The sequence below is a fragment of the Neoarius graeffei genome, chromosome 8, assembly GCF_027579695.1.
Source record: "Neoarius graeffei isolate fNeoGra1 chromosome 8, fNeoGra1.pri, whole genome shotgun sequence".
NCBI classification, from domain to species: domain Eukaryota; kingdom Metazoa; phylum Chordata; class Actinopteri; order Siluriformes; family Ariidae; genus Neoarius; species Neoarius graeffei.
In genome coordinates, this window is record NC_083576.1 from 10,217,535 (window position 1) to 10,243,325 (window position 25,791).

Here is a 25,791-nt window from a genome sequence, read left to right on the forward strand (position 1 = left end):
TCTTTCTTTGCTATCTGCGAGTAGCGGGCAAGTCTCTCCTTGGCCTGGAGAAACAGCTCCTCCTGGTGGCCAACGCCCATATGCACTGGGACCCAGAATACTCCGATGTGAAACTGGTACAGACCATGATGTTCCTGTCCGAGGTGAAGAACATCGTGGACAAAGCATCACGCAGCCTAAAGCTCTCGTCCATATCTGGAGAAACCAACACCATCCCTCTGGTGCTGTGTGCTGACCTCAACTCGCTGCCTGACTCTGGTTTGTCCTCGTTCAGTTTCACTTGAATCGAATGAATCAGAAATGCTCGCGTATCGTATTAGACTCTCGTGTGGTGGTGCTGCTGCTGCCGTCTTGTCTTGTGTTCTCTATGAACCATGCTAGAATTTTCATCTGTTCTAGTTTGCTATGGATTTTAATCCTAAACGTATTGAGCTTTCTATATACCGTATTTTCCCGACTATACGTCGCTCCGGAGTTTAAGTCGCATCAGCCAAAAAATGCATTATGAAGACGAAAAAAACATATATACGTCGCACCGGACTACAAGTCGCACTTTTTTGAAGGGTTATTCTATCCATAGAATCTGTGATTGTATCTGATAAGCGGCGCGTGGTTACTGCGCGACTGCATTGTTTATTTAATAAACGAACAGCTGAGCAGTGATAACGCGCCCTTTGCCCTGTAAGTAGCCTAGTCTGATTATTTTAAATATCTACTACTATCTTTAATACTATCACTATCGTTATTACTAATAGCCTATATTATTATTATAACTAATATTAGTAGCCTATTACTGATGCATTAATCAGTTTGCTTTTAGAATATTTTTACCGGTAGGGCTTATTATCGCCCCATGGCTCTTTCATCTGTGTTATTAAAGCTGTAGTCATCATCGAGGAGTGTCATTCTTCATTTTTGTCGAATTTTATTTCATCAAATCAGAGGTCAAGTAGGCTATAGGTATATCATCTCCAAAGACAGGTACGGTAGTAAAAACAACCGTCTAGTGAAAAAAAACAAACAAACAACAACCGCTTTTAAATCCCCTACTTAAATCCTTAAAATGAGTCATTTAACTCATGTCTTGTGTGATCTGATCTCCAATGGTGAAATAAACCGGTTGTGATGAGTACAGTCTGTTATTTTAGAAGATAAATGTAATATATAATTTAATATATAGACTAATAAAAATGAATATTTTATAATATCACGACATATTACTGTCTGTAACTGTTTGTCACTAAAGCGTTTTCTAAGATCATAATGTCTGATATTATTATTATTATTATTATTTTACACACACAATAAGCGCATGTGCGTAAAGTTATAGTAAACCATCCCCCGCCTTTTTTTTTTTTTTGAGTTGCCGGACCCACCCACCTCCTGCGTTCTGGGACCTCCCACTTCACAAATTAAGCACTGCCTAAAATCACTACATAACTTATTTAAATAACTATAGGCCTATCATTAATAATAAAACACAGGTCAATCAAGTTTATCAAGCTGGTGATTTCACTCCAAATCAGCAAATCCATTGAATTCCTCATCCTCGGTGTCGCTTCTGAACAACTCTGCCAACTCCAGCGGCAGATGAAGCGCCGTTTCCTCTTCTTCTGCGTGGCTGTCGTCAGACTCATTATCAGCTCCAGTTATTCCGCGGTGAAAAAAACAAAACAAAACCATATATACGTCGCACCGGAGTATAAGTCGCATGGCCAGCCGAACCATGAAAAAAAGTGCGACTTATAGTCCGAAAAATACGGTACTCTGAAACTGGAGACTCCTTCCTTGCTGTAGAAACGATGACGAATTCGAAGGAGTGCGTTAAAATAAGCCTGCGATTTTTGAAGTACTGTCAAAGCTACAGTTATGGGAAATCAGTCAGCACCTTGTGACCAGTCAGAATCAAGTATTCAAATGAGAGGTGTTTGAGTAGCGGATTTATATAAAATATATTGTAATGTAGTAGCTGAAATCTTTCTTCACGCAAGGATGCAGTGAGGGTTTTTTTTTCCCTAATTAATTAATAAAATTTGCACTAGGGGCGCTGGTGCAAATTGTTACCAGGGTTTCCGCGGAGTCTTAAAAAGTCTAAAATTTGATAATCCAAATTTAAGGCCTTAAAAAGTCTAAAATACGAGCATATTTTGCATTGTAGGTCTTAAATGTAATTTTGTGAAGTCTTAAATCATTACGTCCATTTACCTCATTCGCTTTTTTTTTTGTTAAATGCGTTGGTGATATTCATAATTAGTCATATAGTATCAGTAGGCTACGCTGCAAACTACAAATGAGACACAGTGGAATCCGGCGTCTAGCCCGGTTGGCATGGTGATGCACAGGGCGTGGCACGCGCGCATTTAGACAGTAGAGCCTAAAAGAAGCGAGGGAGATTGTCACGGTTTGTAGCAAAATGGGCAAATGCAAGTTTAACGACTGCTGGCTTGAACGCAGTGATTCCATAGACTGGTTAAAACGTGTACCAAACAATCCGTTTGAGGCGTACTGCACATTGTGCAAAAGAACACTCAAATTTGGCACCCTGGCTGTAAAGGCACTGGAATCGCACGCGAAAGCGGAGAAGCACCAGGCTGCCCATAAAAGTCTGCAACAATCGCATGCCATCACTCAATTTTGTTAACCGTTGTCAGGTCCAAGCACATCTCGAGACGGTGTATCAGCTAACTCCGTGCGAACTGTAACGTTACAACACGCAAACCGTACGGAATCGAACGCCTCATCCTCAAGTGATTTGCGGGATGTCTTTGGCTCCACTGCAACTTATGGCCCTTTTCCACTACCCTTTTTCAGCTCGCTTCAGCTCACTTCAGCCCGACACGGCTCGCGTTTCGACTACCAAAAACCAGCACGACTCAGCTCGCTTCAGCCCTGCTTAGCCCCTAAAACTCGCACCGTTTTGGGGTAGGGCTGAAGCGAGCCAAAGCGAGCTGAGTGAGGTTGGGGGCGTGAGCAGACACTCCCCTGTGCACTGATTTGGTGAGGAGGAGTGTCCTTACACGCCCACACACGCCCCGCGAGCACGCTGGGATCTGTAAACACCGCAAACCCGGAAGAAGGAGAATTACGAATTACGAGAATTTCTGAAGCCTTATGCGCCTCGCCTCATCTATACGCTCTTGCCAGTATCTGTCCGCGTTGTCGGTGACAACAAGCCACAGCACCAAGACCAGCAACACTAACGACTCCATGTCCTCCATGTTTATTGTTTACTATTCGGGTCGTGAGACTACCGCTTAAAAGATCACTGATGTCACTGTTTGCGCTGCTTAACGACATCACGTGATGTCCACCCACTTTCGCTAACTCCACCCAATGTGTCCACCCACTTCCAGCCAGCACGGTTCAGCGCGGTTGTAGTCGAAATGCAACTCCAACAGCCCCACTCAGCCCGACTCAGCACGGCACGGCTCAGCCCGACTCAGCCGCGTTTGTAGTGGAAAAGCGGCATAAGTTCCTCATTAATGCAAGAGCGCACCCTGGGGATGTAATGAGTTCATTGGTGAATGATAAATTTTGTTATTTTGAAAGTAATTCAGGCTCTCCCAATTTTCTTTCTTTCTTTATTTTTTTGTGCGGCATAAGTCTTAAATTTAACCTGTTATGGTCTTAAAAAGTCTTAAATTGAACTTGTTCAAGCCTGCAGAAACCCTGGACTTACTCAAGCGCTTTCTACTTTCTTCTTACTATTATTATTCTCATCTCATCTCATTATCTCTAGCCGCTTTATCCTGTTCTACAGGGTCGCAGGCAAGCTGGAGCCTATCCCAGCTGACTATGGGCGAAAGGCGGGGTACACCCTGGACAAGTCGCCAGGTCATCACAGGGCTGACACATAGACACAGACAACCATTCACACTCACATTCACACCTACGGTCAATTTAGAGTCACCAGTTAACCTAACCTGCATGTCTTTGGACTGTGGGGGAAACCGGAGCACCCGGAGGAAACCCACGCGGACACGGGGAGAACATGCAAACTCCACACAGAAAGGCCCTCGCCAGCCACGGGGCTCGAACCCGGACCTTCTTGCTGTGAGGCGACAGCGCTAACCACTACACCACCGTGCCGCCCTATTATTATTCTTATTCTCCTAATGTTTTTAGGACACTTTTTCAACCAACCGCCACCAAATTTCACATGAATACCTCTGGGCTGAATTATGTTGCTATGACTTTTGGTAGTGATCTGGATCATTGAACTGGAGAATGATCCATGAAAATGGGATTTTTTTTTATTTTTTATTTTTAATTACTCTTAACTTAAATTTTGTTCAGGGCGGCAGGCCGCAACTTTTCCTCACTAAGCGTCATTCTGTATCTCTTACTGTTCCGGATCTATAGGGTACGGTGACCAGACGTGTCCGGGTTTATAACAGCTAGCACAAATTCTATCTAGGTTTTGTTTTTTCTCTGCAGCATTTGCTGTATTTCAGTAGCCCGGCAAGCCAGACTAAATGTGAATATTTAGTCTGGTCTCGGTTGTAGACATTTCCGAAGGGTGTGGGAGGAACAAACTGCTGTCTTTCAAACCGTCTCTGTGCGTATAGGCCAACGCTCTGACCAATCAGCGCAACAGTGACTGTGACGTAGTCAGAGCGACAGAAAGCAGTGGGGGAGGCCTTGAAATAAATAATTTTTCAAAATGCGTATTAATTAATAAACAGGTTCTAGATATTAAGAAGTTTGGAGATAATGACCACAAGTTTGGAGTCTGTACCACATACTTAACTCTTATTTTTTTTTTCAAGTGTTTTTCAAGGGTTTGCTTAAACTGTTTGAGTTTTTATTTTTATTTAGTGGTGTTTGGTGAAATAATTTCCCTTAAATTTAAAATAACGGGAAAATAAGAAACAATCAAAAAGTAATGTTTCAAAGCTGTTTATTAATTCTTCGTACTGCACAAACTAGCCCCATCCTTTTGGCTACGAGCGGAGCCAGCTGGTAGATCAGACTTTTGCCATAGCCGGTCGGCAAAACAGCGAAAACGTCCTTCTTGAAAAGGAATGAGCGGAGAGCCTCTTCCTGCTCATGTTTCAACGAAAACTCCAAGTCTAATTCTTCTAAAACTGATTCCAAAGCGGAGTCAAACGCGCGCTGTTCACTAGCCGTAGCCATCTTTCCTGCTGTGCTTTCTCCAGCGTCGCGCAGCTTTGTCGTCACTCTTGCAAAAGCCCGCCCAAAGAATCCAAACAAAAACCTTGCGTTGTGATTGGCGGGCACGATTTGATGCCCGGGGTGTTTTTGTTTATATGGTGCGAGGCTAGACCCACTCGTAGGCAAAAATATTTTTGGCTGCTAGGCGGGTGGGTCTAGTTTACTAGGCTAGTATTTCAGAGCAGTTATTCCTTTTTTTTTTTTTAAGCTTTGTGTGTGTGATGTGCTGTATTTTCCAGGTGTGGTGGAATTCCTGAGCACAGGCGGGGTCGACTGCACACACAAAGACTTTAAAGAGCTGCGCTACAGCGACAGTCTGACCAACTTCAACTGCAACGGCAAGAACAGCTCGTCCAACGGCAGGATCACGCACGGCTTCAAGCTCAAGAGTGCCTACGAGAACGGGCTCATGCCTTACACCAACTACACCTTCGACTTCAAGGTCCGTGACATCAGGTCTTCCATGTCAGAGTCTGGCTTTTTATCATATTGATATTACGGGATGGATAAGGAGGGCGTGTCAGACTTTTTTTTTTTTTTTTTATGACACACAAGAATGTTATGTGATTCAGCAGGACTGCCTTCATATTTAACGAGGCAATTAAGACCTTAACTTGTGCAGAGGTTTATATTTTGTACAGGTCTTCAGTGCCATTAGCAGGGTTCTCCAGAAAATCTTAAGTAGCTGGCTGAAAACGAGTAGTAGGCGGCTCTGGAATTTGCAGCGGTGAAGCTGCCGTGGTCTGAGGGCATTCCGGTACATTCTCGGCTAATAAATTACTAACCGTTTCCCTGTAAAATAATTGCAAAATATGTCTAAAATTTCCCTCCTGATATATGTGTGTGTGTGTGTGTGTGTGTGTGTGCTTGGCTTTCTCAGTTCCCCTCTGTAGTACGCTGCCTGGCTCTGTAACATAACTACATGGTGAGCGTATTTGCTGCATGTGTAATGGACTCGATATGCTTCTGGTGTGGTGGTGTGGATCGTATAGTTTTAATTTCAGCATAAATATTTGCACACAATTAATTATTTGCACTTGCACTTCATAAGTATGAAGCCTGAGCTGAGGGACCAAACATCTTTATGGGAACTTCAGCACTCTGGGTATCTTTATTACCCTGTCCACACTAGGGATGGCGAAAACTAAAAAAAAAATCTTGACCGACCACCGAGCCTCATTAGCCGGTTAAAGTCGGTTAAGCTATGAGTTTAAACAGGGATGCAAACGGCGCGCCTTTTTCACGGCTCGTGCAGATCCGATTTTTTTTTTAGGGGGGGCGTTGGAGTGTCTGAATAATTTCATCAGAGTAAATTCTGTATTAAAATTACTACATAAGCAAATGCCGTTACAGTCCATGAAAAAGCCGTGAAAAAGTCGGCATCTGTGCCTTTAGTTTGTGTGGAGAGATCTGATCTGCAGTAACATGCATTGTTGGCTACAGACCGAAACATACTTTCAGAATGCGCTGGCCAAGGCGGGACTAAACTCCATGTGCCTTCTAATAATAATTAAAAAAAAAACAGAATAGTAATTTGTAAGCTAAAAAGCCTGTGTCTACACTTTTCTTTCACAGAGTGGCAGCGGGAGGGCAGGACATGACTGAATGGGTGTTTCTGATTTGTCAGCTGTCTTTAACTGGGGCGGGACATGACTGAATGGGTGTTTCTGATTTGTCAGCTGTCTTTAACTGGGGCGGGAGGGCGGGACATGACTGAATGGGTGTTTCTGATTTGTCAGCTGTCTTTAACTGGGGCGGGACATGACTGAATGGGTGTTTCTGATTTGTCAGCTGTCTTTAACTGGGGCGGGACATGACTGAATGGGTGTTTCTGATTTGTCAGCTGTCTTTAACTGGGGCGGGACATGACTGAATGGGTGTTTCTGATTTGTCAGCTGTCTTTAACTGGGGCGGGACATGACTGAATGGGTGTTTCTGATTTGTCAGCTGTCTAACTGGGGCGGGACATGACTGAATGGGTGTTTCTGATTTGTCAGCTGTCTTTAACTGGGGCGGGACATGACTGAATGGGTGTTTCTGATTTGTCAGCTGTCTTTAACTGGGGCGGGACATGACTGAATGGGTGTTTCTGATTTGTCAGCTGTCTAACTGGGGCGGGACATGACTGAATGGGTGTTTCTGATTTGTCAGCTGTCTTTAACTGGGGCGGGACATGACTGAATGGGTGTTTCTGATTTGTCAGCTGTCTTTAACTGGGGCGGGACATGACTGAATGGGTGTTTCTGGTTTGTCAGCTGTCTTTAACTGGGGCGGGACATGACTGAATGGGTGTTTCTGGTTTGTCAGCTGTCTTTAACTGGGGCGGGAGGGCGGGACATGACTGAATGGGTGTTTCTGATTTGTCAGCTGTCGTCCTTACACCGCATGGCATGCCCCAAGCGTTTACAACACAGAATTCCAGGTTCTCCGCTCCAAAATCAGCAGCTTCAAAACGATGATTTTTTTTTTTTTTTTAACCGACAACCCAAAAAAAATTAACCGGTTGACGTTGATTCGGTCAACCACCAGTCAAACGGTCATCGGTTAACATCCCTAGTCCACACTAGGGATTTTGTACCGATACGAAACTACTTTCGTACCTCAACACCTGTCCAGACTAGCAACTATACCGGTACTGTAGTGGTATAACTGTATTGGTACGAAACCCACAAATGTATGGGTTTCGTATCAGTACTGTAGTGCTTCGCTGTAGTGTGGACAGATGAAGCGGTTCTGTATCGATACAAATATAATGCGCAAGCGCAATGAACCATTCCTACGTCTTCTGAGTTATTCATACAATACAATACGCACGCGCTTTCCAGCTGTAAAATGGCTCAAAATGACCGTGGAGCTACATGGAGCAGAGAAAAGGGGGGGGGGGGGGGGGGAAGAGGGAGGAAGAAAGGAGGAAGAGGGGGAAAGTGAGGGGAAGAGAAGGGAAGAGGGAGAAAGTGAGGGCGGAGAAAGTGAGATTCGTTTTCTATGTTTCTCAACTGCCTTGTGCGTTTTATACGATTCGACTGAATAAATGACCACCAGAAATACAGACTGTACATTGACAACAAAAAGCACACACACGTTGTTTCATCCGCCATATTCTCGGAAGGAAGTTACTCGGTAACCATGGAAACATTTCGCGCACGTGCATTTCAACTTCCGTGAAAGAAAACTGCAAACATTTCTTGCTAGTGTGGACAGATGCACTAAACTGTACCGGTATACTTTGTATCGATACAGTTATACCACTTTCGTACCGGTATAAGTGTGAACACAGCATTTGATGACCCCGAAGTCTATGTGCGTAGCCTTGTTCGTTGCTTTAGCTCTTCACGAACTAGCCTGGCCTGGCCTGACAAATGGCACCAAGAACCATTCTGCGTCGATTTTATTTGTCTCTGAGGATTTGATCAAACGTGCAATTCCACAGTTTCAACACAACCGGTGTTCGTCGGCTTTGAGCACTTCAATTCATTCAAATTCCAGTGCATACGCAAGTGTAATACTGTTTAAGCGTTCCTTGGTGGTTTTTATCCTTGTGCTGTTAGCAAATGATGTCGAACTAAATCCAGGTCCTGGTCCAGATAGAACGAACCAAAGGTCTTCTAAATGGTTTCGTTTTGCGTGTGTGAATGTGAGATCTGTCAGAAATAAGACATCTGTTATAGTGGATCATGTCTAGGGCTGGGTAAAAAAAAAAACGATTTAATCGATTTTGGATCGATTTCATTTAAATTTCACACTATCGATTCACAGGGCATGAGATTGAGTTGTTTGTTTTTTTTTTTTTTTTTCCACAACACGATCTCGTGTGTTGTGTGATTTTCCTCCCTCAGCCGTCTCGTGCGTGATGATGCAGCTGCGCAGTCGTACGTCGTGACGTTCAAGCACGCACACAAAATGGCTGAGGCCAGAGCCATGGCTGAGGCAGGGAAAACACCGCTTGGCAAGCCGTCTCAAATGAAATCTGACGCGTGGAGTCATTTCAAATTTAAAACAACAAAGGACGAAGAGCTTGATAAAACCAAGGTAGTTTGCAAGATATGCCAAGCAGAGCTCAGTTATTGTAGGAATACTACAAACCTCAGAAACCACCTGACAAGGTACCACACTACGCTAACCTTAGCTTCCGACAACAAGCCGCCCGGAGCAAAACAAAAGAAACTGAAGGACCTGCTAGCATTACCATCAGAGTCTCCGCGGGCCATAAAGATAACAGAGGCCATCGCAACTTTTGTTTGCGCTTTTATTTGCACTTTTTTAATTACAGGAAGATAAGACAGTTTTGTTTACAGTTACGTGTGAACTGTCAAATTTACAAAATAAAGACGTGTATTTTGCAACGTATTGTATGGAGACGGTGTTTCCCACAGACCAGGTAGCAATTTGTGGTGCTCCACTGTGCCGATGAGGGAATCGTGCGCGGTGGTGTCGTGGCGGTCGGTGGAGTCGGTCAGTGGGGTGTATGCAAAGTGTTTACAGCGGGCGGTGTTCAAACACAGTATTTTTCTTCAGAGTCACCTGCTGGGACTGTTTTAAAGCTACAAGAAGCATTTGAGATTATTCAGTTCAATCTAAATTCTTTTAAGTTTTTTAAGAGAAGACAGCTAAAACAATTTTTCCCAGAACCCTGCCTGGTTTCATTCCTCGACCCAACTTTACATTACAGGGCAGGCTATTAGTTTGCTGGGCTTGATGTTGGTAGAAAACCTGTCTTTTAAATTTATGAAAATTACTCACCAAAATTGAAGGTTTTTACCTTAGTTTTTTGCCTTTTTGGTGGCAATCTTTCAATCATTCTTTAGTTAACATTCAAGGAATAAATTGCAAAAAAACAAGCTGGAGGTTTTTATTTTAAATATTGAACTCAACACTTACCTCAACCAATACTAAAATGAAATAAATAGTATAATGTAACAACAAAATAATAATAATAAAATATCATAATTAGATGTAAGAAACCACTTAAGGTAACACCAAGGCAACTAACAGTAATGAAAACGCATTACCCTAATTGGTGCAAAGCCTGCATGCCCTATCAGAACATTTAATTCTGCGTGGCTTTCTGAAAAAAAACTCAAGTGCCCTATCGTAAGGGAAGTCATTGGGTTCGGGACCATTTATGGAGATTCGTAAGCAGGCTGCCAGGTGTGTTCCCCTTGGAGCCTATTCCTGAGGTCTGTTTTAATCTATGGATAAAAAAGCACTAAAAATTTCCATTACATCAAAAAAATATACAAAGGAATACTGAATTTCTATGTGCTTACCCTATTCATAGCTGAGAAATCCCGCTCGCAATTCAGAAAAAACTTTTCAATACTCATCTGGGTTAAAGCAGCAAACGCTGAGAGTCAATGAAATTATAATAGTCAAATAAATACGAAGTTATTATTCGCCTATGGGCATCCTACAGTCGCCTCTCTCAACTACCGCATTGTTTCTTAAAATATTCAGATTTTATGCTTCAGATAGCATCAACTAGGCATCCCTGCGAGTATAACACTTTATTTAGGCTAGTGGGAAATCCTTATTTATTGTGAATGTCAAGCCATTATTAATAACTTGCATGAATGCTGAAGCGGGATAAACGGGATAATGCAATAAGGCCGGTGTCACGGTCTGAATTTACCACCAGTCTAGACTTCCCGGAAGTTGACCGGGGGAAAAAAAATCGGTCTGCGCATGCGCATGGTAAATTTATACCAGCGCACGATCAGACTGCGACACCGGGTTATATGTGACGCCTCACCAAATCCAGGGACGCATGTCGGCCGAAACGAATCCGAGATAATCGCAAAAGAAGCATTTTTTTTTTCGAAATTTGTGATTTTCGTTTTTTTCCATCATGTGCAAGTTGAGATCTTGAAGAATGCAATCAGTATTTCAGATAATAGATTGTTTTGTTGGAAAAGCATACATTTTTTGTTGCAAATTGTCTCGTTTTTGTCAGGACTGTAGCCTGCTGGGGGGTGTGGGTAAATTACCATATGGGCCATTCACATGAAGATTTAAGTCTTTTTTTTTTTTTTTTTTTTGCGAATCAGCTGTATGATCCGAGCTGAGCTCGTGGCTACTTAGCTGCATACAGGCGTGTAATTTCACTATGGAATGAATATGGAGCAAGCTAAACAGATCGCAGAGGAGCTGAAACACCGCGAAGCAAACAGACACACGGTATTTACATCGGAGATAACCATTTCTAGCAAAAAAAAAAAAACCCAACCAAAAGGAAGCTAGGATTACATTCCATCGGAAGCATTGGTGTGTGCAAGGCGCCGTTTCTCTTTCTGTTGGGGTAAGTTTATTAATCTAAGGCTGTGTGGTTATTTTTGCATGTAACGGAGAGTGTTGTGGTTTGGTTAAGCCTAGGTCACAACCAGACGTACGATTTTTTTGCCCGTGTGATTTTTGCCGTTTCCCAAATCGCTGCTTTTTTTTTTTGTTCACGGAGAAAGACGCGCGTTGGCCGTAAGTTTGTCTTGCAACCTGAAAAACCGTAAGCGCCCGTAGAGTTTGTTTGACATGACAAAGAACCTCTGCGGCCGGTCTGCGGCTCGAAAATCAGCACATCACATGCGCACTCTCGTGCGTTTCACATGCGCTCTCGTGCGTTTCTTGCGTTTTTTGCATGTAGACCGGCCGTAGGAGCACATACTGTACGGCCGGTTGTGACCGAGGCTTTACATGAAACTAGCGTTGTTAGTTGTCATCATTGTGCTATCTTTCTTTCTTACGGTGTGAGTAATTTTTCAACCACAAAACATTAAAGTATACTTTAGGACTTATTTTTGTACTTCATAATTGTGTTGGGCATACTTTGCATGGAAGGAAAATTGACGTGGTGATCTTTGTTTACATGAAAGTAGTATCGTGCTAGCTAGTAGGGGGTAGGGCTTTCCTTAATGTCATGCAAATGAGCACCATTATGTGCCCTCCCTGCACCCAGAGTAGCTGAGATGGAAAACTTTGAGGGCGATTTTCTCCCTTTTCTGTTTTAAGAAGTATACACTTTCAAAAGGCCACACATTCTTCAAATATTGTCAGATCTCCACATGGAAGGCATCATTGGAAAGCTTAGAAACTGTACTTTCTGAATCTGTCAATAACTCAAAATGCCCCCGGGCCGACATGTGTCCCTGGATTTGGGCACATATGCACAACGGCAGGCCTGTGTACACGCCTCTCCATCGCTCTCTCTCTGTGTGTGCGCGCGCGTGTGTACGAGAAGAAAGAGCACTATGAGCGGAACGATACGCAACGGAATTTTTTTTTCTTCAAAATCGTGAGTCTGATTATGTGGCGATAGGAATCCATTGTATGGCGCTGCGCCACACAATGGTCTATGTATGGGAAACCCTGGGAGATATTTTCATTATTTAAGAGCAGATTGAATTGATTCAGATTGAATCGAATCGTGATTAATCAATTTAAAACCCTAAGAATCGAAATCGAATCGATCTAGGAAATTGACTGATACGCAGCCGTAATCATGTCCTCGGAAGAAAGTATGATTTGTGTGCAGTCACTGAAACTTGGATTAAGGAGTTGGACTCTGTTAGCGTCGCATCGCTTAGTCCAACTGGCTGTGCCTTCAACAATTTTGCTCGATCGTCAGATAGATCAGGAGGTGGAACTGGTATTCTTCATAGAGATGCCATTCGAGTAAATTTTTTGAGTGGCAAAGAATTCACGTCATTCAAATATTCTGAGTGGAGTGTTAATGTTCGCAGTTGATCAGTGTGTGTGGTTGTGGTTTATCGCCCTCTCTACTCTGATGTTCACCCAGTTACATCCAGTGTTTTCTTTGAGGAGTTTTCAAATTATTTGGAAAACACTCTGTTGATAACTGGAGATTTTCACTTCCATTTGGATTGTCCATCCGATAGTGACGCACGCAGATTTTCTGAGCTCCTTGATACCTTTGGTTTACTACAGCATATTAACTGCCCAACTCGTACATCTGGACATGCTCTTGATCTCATTATAACGCGATCATCTAATGACATCCGAGTCAATGATATGATATTCAACCTTCTCTCTTTGGTTCTCTCTGACCACCTCTTCGTTGAATGTTCTCTTGATGTTCCGCGCCCAAACCTAACCAAAAAGACGATTCAGTTCCGCAGATTTAAACAAATCGATCTCGAGTCCTTCCAGAATGATATACTGACGTCCCCTCTGGTGATGGATCCTCCATCTAACAACGATGATCTGGCGGCATGCTATGATGATGATCTCTCAAAGAGTCGAGAGACACATGCACCCCTGAGGGAAAAAGTGGTTGTTGCGAGACCCACGGTTCCGTGGTTTGATGAATCGCTAAGAACCTTTAAATCAAAAAGGAGGAAACTCGAAAAGAAAATGCTAAGATCGGGGCTTGAGTCGGACAAGGAAAACTATCGCCGGGTACGCAATGAGTATTCAGCTCGTCTTGAAGTCGCAAAATCTACGTGCTATTGTGGTCTTATCGAGGAGTGTGCTGGTGATACCAAAAAACTGTTTGCAATTGTTTCGTCCCTGGTCAAGGAGAAGAACGATTGTCCTCTTCCATTACATCTTGATTCCCTTCAACTTGCAAACGATTTTGGAGAGTTTTTCTGCAAGAAAATTCTTCACATCAAAAAGGATATTAATGAGATTACGCCGTCTGTCGCAAAGCCAGCTGTTGTTGGCCGTACCCCTTTGTCGTTATTAACTGACTTTAAGCCGCTTTCTGAGGAGGATGTGCGTAAGATCATTCTGTCCTCCTCTAACGCAACCTGTCGACTTGATCCTATTCCAACATGGATTCTGAATCAATGTGTTGATGTGCTGGCTCCTGTTATCACTAATCTGATCAACTCATCGATTGAGGAGGGGTGTGTGCCGGAGCGCTGGAAGATCGCCATCGTGATACCACTGCTGAAAAAACTTGGGTTGGACCTGATTTTAAAGACCCTGTAAGCAATCTTCCATTCGTTTCCAAAGCAGCCGAAAAAGGAGTTATTGGTCAGCTTCTTGCACGTTGTTCGCTGCACGCACTACTTCCGGAGAATCGGTCATCATATCATCAAGGTCATTCAACCAAAACTGCACTCTTAAAAGTGCATAACGACATATTGATGAGTATGGACAGACAGGTCGTCACTCTCCTAGTCCTGTTGGATCTCAGTGCAGCTTTTGATACCATTGAACGTGACCTGTGGTTGGTAGAAGAGAGCAACTGGACTTGCTTGAAAAGTCTTGAAGACGTTTCGCCTCTCGTCTGAAAGGCATCCTCAGTTCTGTCTGTCTAATAGGGAGTATCAAGTATTTATCCTCTCATGGATCATCATAGAATCCGAATCAGAATGCTGATGGCTGCATTGTAGGTGGCTGATAAAAGATGTCTTAGACACCCACCTCTGTTCAGTGATGGTCGTTCCAGGTTGACAAAAATGAACGATCCTCTCTGGCTAAGATGTCTGCCGGTTTTCTGGAAGTCCTCTCATACTCCCGCACCAGTCCAAGGGAACTCATCCCAAAGTGCGTAGAAACATATCTGTGAAGATACTCAGTCATCCAGGTACATAGTATCTGTGGTTGGTATCCAGGTACATAGTAATCTGTGGTGTGGTTTCACAGATACATTGAACGTGACATCTTGCTTGACATCTTATGCCGCTTTTCCACTACAAACGCGGCTGAGTCGGGCTGAGCCGTGCCGTGCTGAGTCGAGCTGAGTGGGGCTATTGGAGTTGCATTTCGACTACAACCGCGCTGAACCGTGCTGGCTGGAAGTGGGTGGACACATTGGGTGGAGTTAGCGAAAGTGGGTGGACGTCACGTGATGTCGTTAAGCAGCGCAAACAGTGACATCAGTGAGCTTTTAAGCGGTAGTCTAACGACCCGAATAGTAAACAATAAACATGGACATGGAGTCGTTAGTGTTGCTGGTCTTGGTTCTGTGGCTTGTTGTCACCGACAACGCCGACAGATACTGGCAAGAGCGTATAGATGAGGCAAGGCGCATAAAGCTTCAGAAATTTTCGTAATTATTCTTCTTCCGGGTTTACGGTGTTTACAGATCCCAGCGTGCTCGCGGGGCGTGTGTGGGCATGTGAGGACACTCCTCCTCACCAATCAGTGCACAGGGGAGTGTCTGCTCATGCCCCCAGCCTCACTCGGCTCGCTTTGGCTCGCTTCAGCCCCACTCCAAAACGGTGCGAGTTTTAGGGGCTAAGCAGGGCTGAAGCGAGCGGAGTCGTGCTGTTTTTTGGTAGTCGAAACGCGAGCCGTGTCGGGCTGAAGTGAGCTGAAAAAGGGTAGTGGAAAAGGGCCATTAGAATCTGATTTTTGTGTGGTTGGCAAAGCAAAGCAGTGGATTGCGTCTTTTTTTTTTTTTTTTTTTTTTTATCAAGCAGGTCACAGAATGTTCTGATTTGAAAACCTATGCTCCAAAAGCTTCAATCTGGATTGTGGGGTCCCTCAAGGCAGCGGTCTTGGACCTATACTGTTTATCCTTTATGCCAGTGGAATATTCAACACTGTCAAGAAACATCTTCCTTCTAATGTCCACGCCTACGCTGATGACCCACAAATCTATCTTTCCTTTAAGCCTGCAACTCCATTAGCGGAAGAGGAGGCTTTGAAAGCGATTGAGCTTTGTGTTTCTGAAGTGCGAGCATGGATGGTTACTCATCGCCTGAAAACGAACGACTCAAAAACGGAATTCCTTGTCATCGGGTCTCGACAACAACTTGAAAAGGTGAACGTTGATGGTGTTTCGGTTGGTGGATCAGAAATTAAGAGACTCTCACATGTTAGGAATTAGGGAGTATGGTTCGACGAGAATATGTCGATGAATGTCTGTTAGGGATGGCGAAAACTTTAAAAAAAATCTTGACCGACCACCGAGCCTCATTAGCTGGTTAAAGTCGGTTAACCTATGAGTTTAAAATTCTAGAATTGGAATTATTAGAAATTATTCTAAATCTAACCGCGAGCATCCGCACATTCAGTCCCAGTCGCTGCCGTCCACTCACATTACCTTTTCTACAGCGCGAAACATTTAGTCAAACGCGGCACTGATGTCGAGGGGTTTGTATTGGAGCGGAGGACAAATGGCTCCAGCTTAGAGACATCGTGAGAAGCGTGAAATCCCCCCTCGACCCCTCCTCCTTGTCCTTCTCCACCCGGGTCTGTGTCTGCGGCCGTGTCAGCAAGGGGCACGCACTTTTGTTAAGTTGCAACTTGGCATTAAAAATATCAGTGTGAACATGTTCTCGATAAATTGCCGTCATTTTCTAAGCGGCAAGCTTTAGCTCAGTCACTGCAGGTGCTTATTGAAAACAATCCTATCGTACACTTGTCCCATCTTAACTTTTCACTGAAGACAGGACGCTTTAGCGATACGGCCCCCGGTGTTTACAGTTAACTGCAGTAGGCTGTGTGTTGATATTGCATACTGCTACGGACTAGGCACTTTTCTTCGAAGTGAGCCACAGAGACCTCGTACTGCAATTGTTTTCCAGCTACTGGTATTATGGTTACATGGCTGCTAATTGTGCACAGCCATTGGGAATGGGATAGCTGGAGCTGAGCTGATTAGCCGCTAAGCTAATATAGCAACTGTCTGATGCTAAGTAACATCAGTGAGTAACCAGGTTTTAGTTCAGATCTTGTGTATTATTATTACGTTGACATTAATATTCACCACACTAATCAACCATCGACTTCATTCACGCCGTGTTCTTGTTTCTTTGATAGTCAAGAATTTCCTTGATGTTGCGTAGTAAAATGTAATCCAACACTGAGACTTTTCTTTCGCCGAGTGGCAGCTGTCTTCAACTGGGGCGGGAGGGCGGGACATGACTGAATGGGTGTTTCTGATTTGTCAGCTGTCGTCCTTACACCGCATGGCATGCCCCAAGCGTTTACAACACAGAATTCCAGGTTCTCCGCTCCAAAATCGGCAGCTTCAAAACGATTGATTTTTTTTTTTTTTAACCGACAGCCAAAAAAAAATTAACCGGTTGACGTTGATTCGGTCAACCAACGGTCATCGGTTAACATCCCTAGTCCATGTAAGCAAAGTTTGCAGCAAGGCATTCCGCGGTCTCTACTTCATCAGACAGTATCTGACTGAAGACGCCTGCAAAGTGCTCATTCATGATGAGCTTTGTAACGTCGCACCTGGATTATTGTAACTCTCTTTTGTACCGTATTCCCCAGTATCAAGTCAACCGCCTACAACGCTTCATGAACGCCACTGCGCGTGTAGTACGCTTGGTGCCCAAGTTTGACCATATCACACCAGTTCTTATTGATCTTCACTGGTTAACGGTATTATTTAGAATCTGGTACAAAATACTTCTGCTTGTGCACCACTGTATATATGGGACTGCTCCAGTCTATTTGAAGTCTTTGCTCTCTTACAGTCAATCGTCATACAACCTATGATCAGATCAAGTAAAACTCTGGTATTAGCTGTTCCGAAGACAAACTGTAAGACCTTTGGCGACAAGGCATTGGCTCATGCAGGCCCAGAACTGTGGAACACTTTACCACCCCTCATTCGAGGGATAAAGGGATTAAATGACTTCAAGCAGGCCCTAAAAACGCATCTCTTTCGTCTTGCATACCAGTTGTAACTTGGATAATTTTTTATATACAGTGGGGCAAAAAAGTATTTAGTCAGCCACCAATTGTGCGAGTTCTCCCACTTAAAAGGATGAGAGAGGCCTGTAATTTTCATCATAGGTATACCTCAACTATGAGAGACAGAATGGGGGGAAAGAATCCAGGAAATCACATTGTAGGATTTTTAATGAATTAATTGGTAAATTCCTCGGTAAAATAAGTATTTGGTCACCTACAAACAAGCAAGATTTCTGGCTCTCACAGACCTGTAACTTCTTCTTTAAGAGGCTCCTCTGTCCTCCACTCGTTACCTGTATTAATGGCACCTGTTTGAACTCGTTATCAGTATAAAAGACACCTGTCCACAACCTCAAACAGTCACACTCCAAACCCCACTATGGCCAAGACCAAAGAGCTGTCAAAGGACACCAGAAACAAAATTGTAGACCTGCACCAGGCTGGGAAGACTGAATCTGCAATAGGTAAGCAGCTTGGTGTGAAGAAATCAACTGTGGGAGCAATTATTAGAAAATGGAAGACATACAAGACCACTGATAATCTCCCTCGATCTGGGGCTCCATGCAAGATCTCATCCCGTGGGGTCAAAATGATCACAAGAACGGTGAGCAAAAATCCCAGAACCACACGGGGGGACCTAGTGAATGACCTGCAGAGAGCTGGGACCAAAGTAACAAAGGCTACCATCAGTAACACACTACGCCGCCAGGGACTCAAATCCTGCAGTGCCAGACGTGTCCCCCTGCTTAAGCCAGTACATGTCCAGACCCGTCTGAAGTTTGCTAGAGAGCATTTGGATGATCCAGAAGAGGATTGGGAGAATGTCATATGGTCAGATGAAACCAAAATAGAACTTTTTGGTAAAAACTCAACTTGTCGTGTTTGGAGGAGAAAGAATGCTGAGTTGCATCCAAAGAACACCATACCTACTGTGAAGCATGGGGGTGGAAAGATCATGCTTTGGGGCTGTTTTTCTGCAAAGGGACCAGGACGACTGATCCGTGTAAAGGAAAGAATGAATGGGGCCATGTATCGTGAGATTTTGAGTGAAAACCTCCTTCCATCAGCAAGGGCATTGAAGATGAAACGTGGCTGGGTCTTTCAGCATGACCATGATCCCAAACACACCGCCCGGGCAACGAAGGAGTGGCTTCGTATGAAGCATTTCAAGGTCCTGGAGTGGCCTAGCCAGTCTCCAGATCTCAACCCCATAGAAAATCTTTGGAGGGAGTTGAAAGTCCGTGTTGCCCAGCGACAGCCCCAAAACATCACTGCTCTAGAGGAGATCTGCATGGAGGAATGGGCCAAAATACCAGCAACAGTGTGTGAAAACCTTGTGAAGACTTACAGAAAACGTTTGACCTCTGTCATTGCCAACAAAGGGTATATAACAAAGTATTGAGATGAACTTTTGTTATTGACCAAATACTTATTTTCCACCATAATTTGCAAATAAACTCTTTAAAAATCCTACAATGTGATTTTCTGGATTTTTTTTTTTCTCATTCTGTCTCTCATAGTTGAAGTGTAGCTATGATGAAAATTACAGGCCTCTCTCATCTTTTTAAGTGGGAGAACTTGCACAATTGGTGGCTGACTAAATACTTTTTTGCCCCACTGTAGAACTTGTTTTATGTATTATTTATTTTTTTATTTACTTTGATTGTTTTGTGAATGTATCAGCGCTTTAGAATATGTATCATAGTTTTAGCGCTTTATAAATAAATAAATATTATTATTATTATTATTAGCTTTTGGATATGAAAATAACAATTCTTAGATATCCAAATATTAGTTACGATTTATATGTACAAATCTGCAGCAGAAAATATAAACTTTATTTGGCCCACGGAAGGTTTTAGTTTCTTCTTCAGTGGCATTTTGTGCAAACTGAGTGAAATCATCTGTAACATCCACCAACTGCGTCTTTACTGTCTGCTACAGCGTGGTCACGGGGTCCGGCTCAGCCAGTCAGAGCATGAGAATCGATCAACAAATATGGCATCGCTTCCAGTCATACTAGACCCGAATCGAAGACAATTTCGTGGTGAAATAATAGGATTTGCAGCGGAGACCATATAAATCACTTGAATGTTGAAAGGCAAGTTTTTATTTCACATGTTAACGTTTCCTAAACCACGGGCTGAGTTAATTCTGCAGATCTGGACTTGAACTGTTTACATGGACAGTGCACATTGGTGCTTGAAAGTTTGTGAACCCTTTAGAATTTTCTACACTACCGTTCAAAAGTTTGGGGTCACCCAGACAATTTTGTGTTTTCCATGAAAAGTCACACTTTTATTTACCACCATAAGTTGTAAAATGAATAGAAAATACAGTCAAGACATTTTTCTGGCCATTTTGAGCATTTAATCGACCCCACAAATGTGATGCTCCAGAAACTCAATCTGCTCAAAGGAAGGTCAGTTTTATAGCTTCTCTAAAGAGCTCAACTGTTTTCAGCTGCGCTAACATGATTGTACAAGGGTTTTCTAATCATCCATTAGCCTTCTGAGGCAATGAGCAAACACATTGTACCATTAGAACACTGGAGTGAGAGTTGCTGGAAATGGGCCTCTATACACCTATGGAGATATTGCACCAAAAACCAGACATTTGCAGCTAGAATAGTCATTTACCACATTAGCAATGTATAGAGTGTATTTCTGATTAGTTTAAAGTGATCTTCATTGAAAAGAACAGTGCTTTTCTTTCAAAAATAAGGACAGTTCAAAGTGACCCCAAACTTTTGAACGGTAGTGTATATTTCTGCATAAATATGACCGAAAGCATCAGATTTTCACACAAGTCCTAAAAGTAGATAAAGAGAACCCGGTTAAACAAATGAGACAAAAATATTATACTTGGTCATTTATTTATTGAGGGAAATGATCCAATAGTACAAAGCTGTGAGTGGCAAAAGTATGTGAACCTTTGCATTCAGAGCCTGTGTGATGAGTTTCAGCCCATTCCACTTTACAGAACACCTTCAGCTCTGGGATGACGGTGTGTTTCCTTACACGAATGTCTCTCACACAACATTTCGATTGGATTAAGGTCAGGATTTTGACTTGGCCGTTCCAAAACACTAATATTCCTGTTCTCGAACCATTCTTTGGTAGAACGACATGTGCTTGGAGTTGTCGTCTTGCTCCGGGACCCACTTTCTCTCCAGATTCAGTTCACGGATAGATGTCCTGACAATGTTCTTTAGAAATCATTGTTCCGACAACGATGGTAAGCTGTCATGCTACCACCACCATGTTTCGCAGATGGGATAAGGTTCTAGTGCTGGAATGCAGTGATTCCCTTTCTCTAAACATAACGCTTCTTATTTAAACCAGTGGTCTCATCTAGCCATGAAATTTTGCCAATAGCCGTCTGGTTTGTCCATGTGATCTCTAGCAAACTGTAGTCGAGCAGCAGTAGAGTGTTTTTTTTTTTTTTTTAAACAAAAAAAAAGGAGAGCAGTAGCTTTCACTTTGCAACCCTGCCATGCACACCATTACTGTGGAATCCTGAATGAAGGTTTCCTTGCTGGGGGTTTGTTTTATTTATTTATTATATATATTTTTAATTTATTTTTTCCATTCATCCGAGATGTCCACAAGCGCCGGTGACGGCGGTTTTCTCTGTCAACACAGACGGTCTGCGCTGGCTACTCAATCCCAGAAAAAAAACCCAAACTTGCCTTTCAATGTTCAAGTGATTTTTTTTTTTATTTTTTTTTATATCATCTCTGCTGCCCATAATTTGCTGCAAATTCAATTTTTCACCACGAAATTGTCTTCGATTCAGGTATAACATGACCGGAAGTGACGCCATATTTGTTGATAGATTCTTGCACTCTGATTGGCTGAGCCGGAACAGGTGCCCACGCCGTAGCATATGTACAGTAGTTATGTTACAGAGCCAGGCAGCGTACTGCAGAGGGGAACTGAGAAAGCCAAGCGCACACAGACCTGGAGGGAAATTTTATACATATTTTGCAAGTATTTTACAGGAAAATGGTTGGTAATTTATTAGCTGAGAATGCACCAGAACTTAGTTCAAGAATCGACTCTGTTAAAATGAATATATTGCCAAGACTTTTTATATTTGTATTTCAAACCCTGCCAATAGAGATTAACCAAAACCAATTTAACGAGTCGGACAAAATGCTATCGAGGTATTTATGGCCAGGTAAAAGACCAAGGGTCTGTCTCAAAACTTTACAGCTAGCTAAACAAAAGGGAGGATGGGGCTTGCCTTATTTTAGATGATATTATTTGGCAGCGCAGATGAGAGCAGTGATATGCTGGTGCGACCGGTCATATATTGCTCAATGGAAAAACACTGAGGAAAAAACACCCTCCATCCCCATACAGGCAATCTTAGCTGATAACCTACAAACCCACATCAGTAACATTTGATAACCCATGGGTGAAATGGACCCTTAAAACGTGGAAAACTATCATAAAGGAACATGAACTTGAGAGCGATATTACGGTACAACTCTTAAATGGTATGCTTATGACTCAGAGTTTACACCTAATAAATTGGACTCTAGATTCAAGGACTGGATAGCTAAGGGTATAACAGCCTTATGTGGCGCGATGAAAAATTGCTCGGTTTTGAAACGCTTAAAAGGACACGTTTATTAGAAAAACAAGACTTCTATCGATACCTGCCTCTGCGGCACTACGTCGATACGAAGATGAAAAATGTAACAAAAACAAACACGTATTTGACTGAATTGTCTACAAAAGCCTATAATTCAGAAACACTTGATAGAACTACTAGTGCATCTCAAAAAATTAGAATACCATGAAAAAGTTCCTTTTTTTCATAATTTAATTCAAAAAGGTAAACTTTTCATGTATTCTATATTCATTACATGTAAAGTGAAATATTTAAAGCCTTTTTTGTTTTAATTTTGATGATTATGGCCTATAGCTCATGAAAATCAGAAATCCAGTATCTCAAATTATTAGAATATTCCCTAAGATCAATCAAAAAAAGGATTTACAATACAGAAATGTCCAACTTCTGAAAAGTATATTCATTTATATGCTCAGTACTTGGTTGGGGCTCCTTTACCATGAATTACTGTATCAATGCGGTGTGGCATGGAGGTGATCAGTCTGTGGCACTGCTGAGGTGTTATTGAAGCCCAGGTTGCTTTGATAGTGGCCTTCAGCGTATCTGTATTTTTGGGTCGGGTGTTCCTCATCTTCCTCTTGACAATACCCCATAGATTCTCTATGGGGTTCAGGTCAGGCAAGTCGGCTGCCCAATCAAACACTAATATCATGGTCAGCAAACCATTTGGTAGTAGTTTTGGCACTGTGGGTAGGTGCCAAGTCCTGCTGGAAAAGGAAATCAGCATCTCCAAAAAGCTCGTCAGCAGATAGAAGCATGAAGTGCTCTAAAATCTCCTGGTAGATGGCTGTGTTGACTTTGGACTTGATAAAATACAGTGGACCAACACCAGCAGATGACATGGCACCCCAAATCGTCACAGACTGTGGAAACTTCACACTGGGCTTCAAACACCTTGGATTCTGTGCCTCTCCACTCCTCCTCCAGACTCTAGAACCGTGATTTCCAAATCAAATGCAAAATGTACTTTCATCTGAAAAGAGGACTTTGGACCACTGAGCAACAGTCCATTTCTTTCTCTCCTGAGCCCAGATAAGACACTTCTGACATTGTCTCTGGCTCAGGAGTAGCTTGATATTAGGAATGCGAAAGTTGTATCCCCTTTCTTGAAGATGTCTGTTTGTGATGGGTCTTGATACACTGACACCAGCCTCAGTCCACTCCTTGTGAAGCTCTCCCAAGTTCTTGAATCAACTTTTCTTGACAATTCTCTCAAGACTGCAGCCATCCCTGTTGCTTGTGCACCTTTTCCAGCCACCCTTTTCAGCAAGGACCTTTTGTGGCTTACCCTCCTTGTGGAGGGCATCAGTGATCATTTTCTGGACAACAGTCAAGTCAGCAGTCTTCCCCATGGTTGTGGTTGTGTGTACTGAACTAGACCGAGAGATACACTGTGTTCACAATATTCTAATTTTTTGAGATGCACTAGTATTTCATGCTTGTACAGTATAAGCGACTGTCTAATTTGAAACCACGTTTAACTTTATATATTAAAATAAAATGGGAGAAGGAAGGAAGGAGGTGTAACTATATCTGAGGAAGAATGGACAACAGTACGGAGGTATCAGTGGATGTGTACCAGCTCACAGAAGTGGAGGGAATTTGGCTGGAAAAGCCTGATTAGGTACTTTTTTATTACACCTTCTCAGAAGTCTCACTATAGCCTCGGTCACAACCGGCCGTACGTGCTCCTACGGCCGGTCTACGTGCAAGAAACGCAAGAAATGCACGGAGGGCACGCGTGTGACGTGCTGATTTTCGAGCTGCAGACCGGCCGCAGAGGTTCTTTGTCATGTCAAACTCACTCTACGGGCGCTTATGTTTTTTTCAGGTTGCAAGACAAACTCACGGCCAACGCGCATCTTTCTCCATGAACAAAAAAACCGCAGCGATTTGGGAAACGCCAAAAATCGCACGGCCAAAAAATCGTACGTCCGGTTGTGACCTAGGCTTAAGATAATAACTCCCCTGTCTGTTGGAGGAACTGCGGAAATCAAAGTGCAAACCATTACCATGTTTTCTGGGACTGCCCGGTCATGAAGGACTATTGGAGAGAGATACACAATGCCCTACAGCAGGGGTATTCAATTAAAAGTCACTGAGGTCCAGTTATTAAATTTTGTCCAAGTAGAAGGTCCGAACTGAAGTCCAGCTTGTGTCTTATAGCCTTCCCCTATGTCCACATTTTCATATGGTTTCAACAATATTTATTGTTCATTTCCAGTGCAGGAAATGAACTGAGTGCACAACTATCTCTTTTACCATAAATAAAAGTCGTCCCAGGAAAATAAATTCAAGGCCTTTATTTCAGATTAAAGAAAACAGAAACCTCAGAATAAAATAAAGTGCAAACAGAGTGGAATAACTCCTTTTTCTCTTAAATTAAAGACGTCCCAACCTGAAGAATTGAAGGCCTACACTTCAAGTAAAAAAGTCAACTCAGAAAACATGAACTAAAAAGTGCAAACAGAGCATCGACTTCACATTTTCTCTTCTTTGTTCTTAAAATAACGAGGTCCCAGCCTAAAAAAATGAGGGCCTACTTTTCAAGAAAAAAAGTCCACATTTTCAGAAAACAAGTGGCTTTTTGGGGGGGGAAATGCAAACAGAACATTTTTCTTTGAACTTTTCTCTTTTAATTCTTCTTTTACTTAATGAGAAAAACGGGCATGTGGCTGACCTGCCAGTGATTTAAATCTTGGTTGGAATGGAGTTAGTGCCATTCTCATGCAGATATGTAGGTGTTCATTGTTGAGCCTAGAACGGTACTTGGTTTTGACAATGTTCATGGTGGAAAAAGCTGACTCTCAGCTGTAAGTCGATCCAAACATAGTCAAGGTGTGCAGTGCTCCTTTGGTTAGACCAGGGAACACACTCTCAGAAACAGTCTGTAACCAGAAAGTAGCAGGGTCAGTTGTCTCAAAATGCTCTCTTAGGCCCTGTCCACACGGCAACGGATTCAGGTGAATCCGATACAATTGTTTATCGTTTCGGCCTGGCGTCCACACGGCACCGGCGTTTTGGGTGCCCCAAAACGCAATCTTTTGAGAACGGGTTCCAGAGTGGAAAGATCTGGCAACGTTGCCGTTGCGAAGTCGTCTGGATGAGTAGAACAGATTTGTTTACAATGACGTCACAACCACATGACTGTGAGTGCTTCACGCCGGGTAGAAGTGTAACAAACTCGATGCGAGTTGTCAACAAATCCTATAACTTGGTTCATGAAACACGCTTACAAAATATTTTCACTGTGAATATTTATTGTGTAATGGTGCAAAGTGAGAGAGAGAGAGAATAGCCCTTAGGGCAGAGTCAATCCCGCCAGCAAAAATAGGGGAAAAAAGGAGCGATCTCACC

General features: G+C 42.9%; 1 protein-coding gene across 2 annotated transcripts in view; it reads left to right on the top strand.

The window, feature by feature from the left end:
* The window catches only part of cnot6b (CCR4-NOT transcription complex, subunit 6b), a 69,051-nt gene that overhangs the window by 36,693 nt on the left and 6,567 nt on the right, over positions 1–25,791 (top strand). For both annotated transcript variants that reach the window (XM_060927279.1, XM_060927280.1), the window contains exons 11-12: positions 25–258; positions 5,415–5,617. In XM_060927279.1, coding sequence (XP_060783262.1) covers positions 25–258; positions 5,415–5,617 — 437 coding nt within the window. The remainder of the gene's footprint in view (positions 1–24; positions 259–5,414; positions 5,618–25,791) is intronic.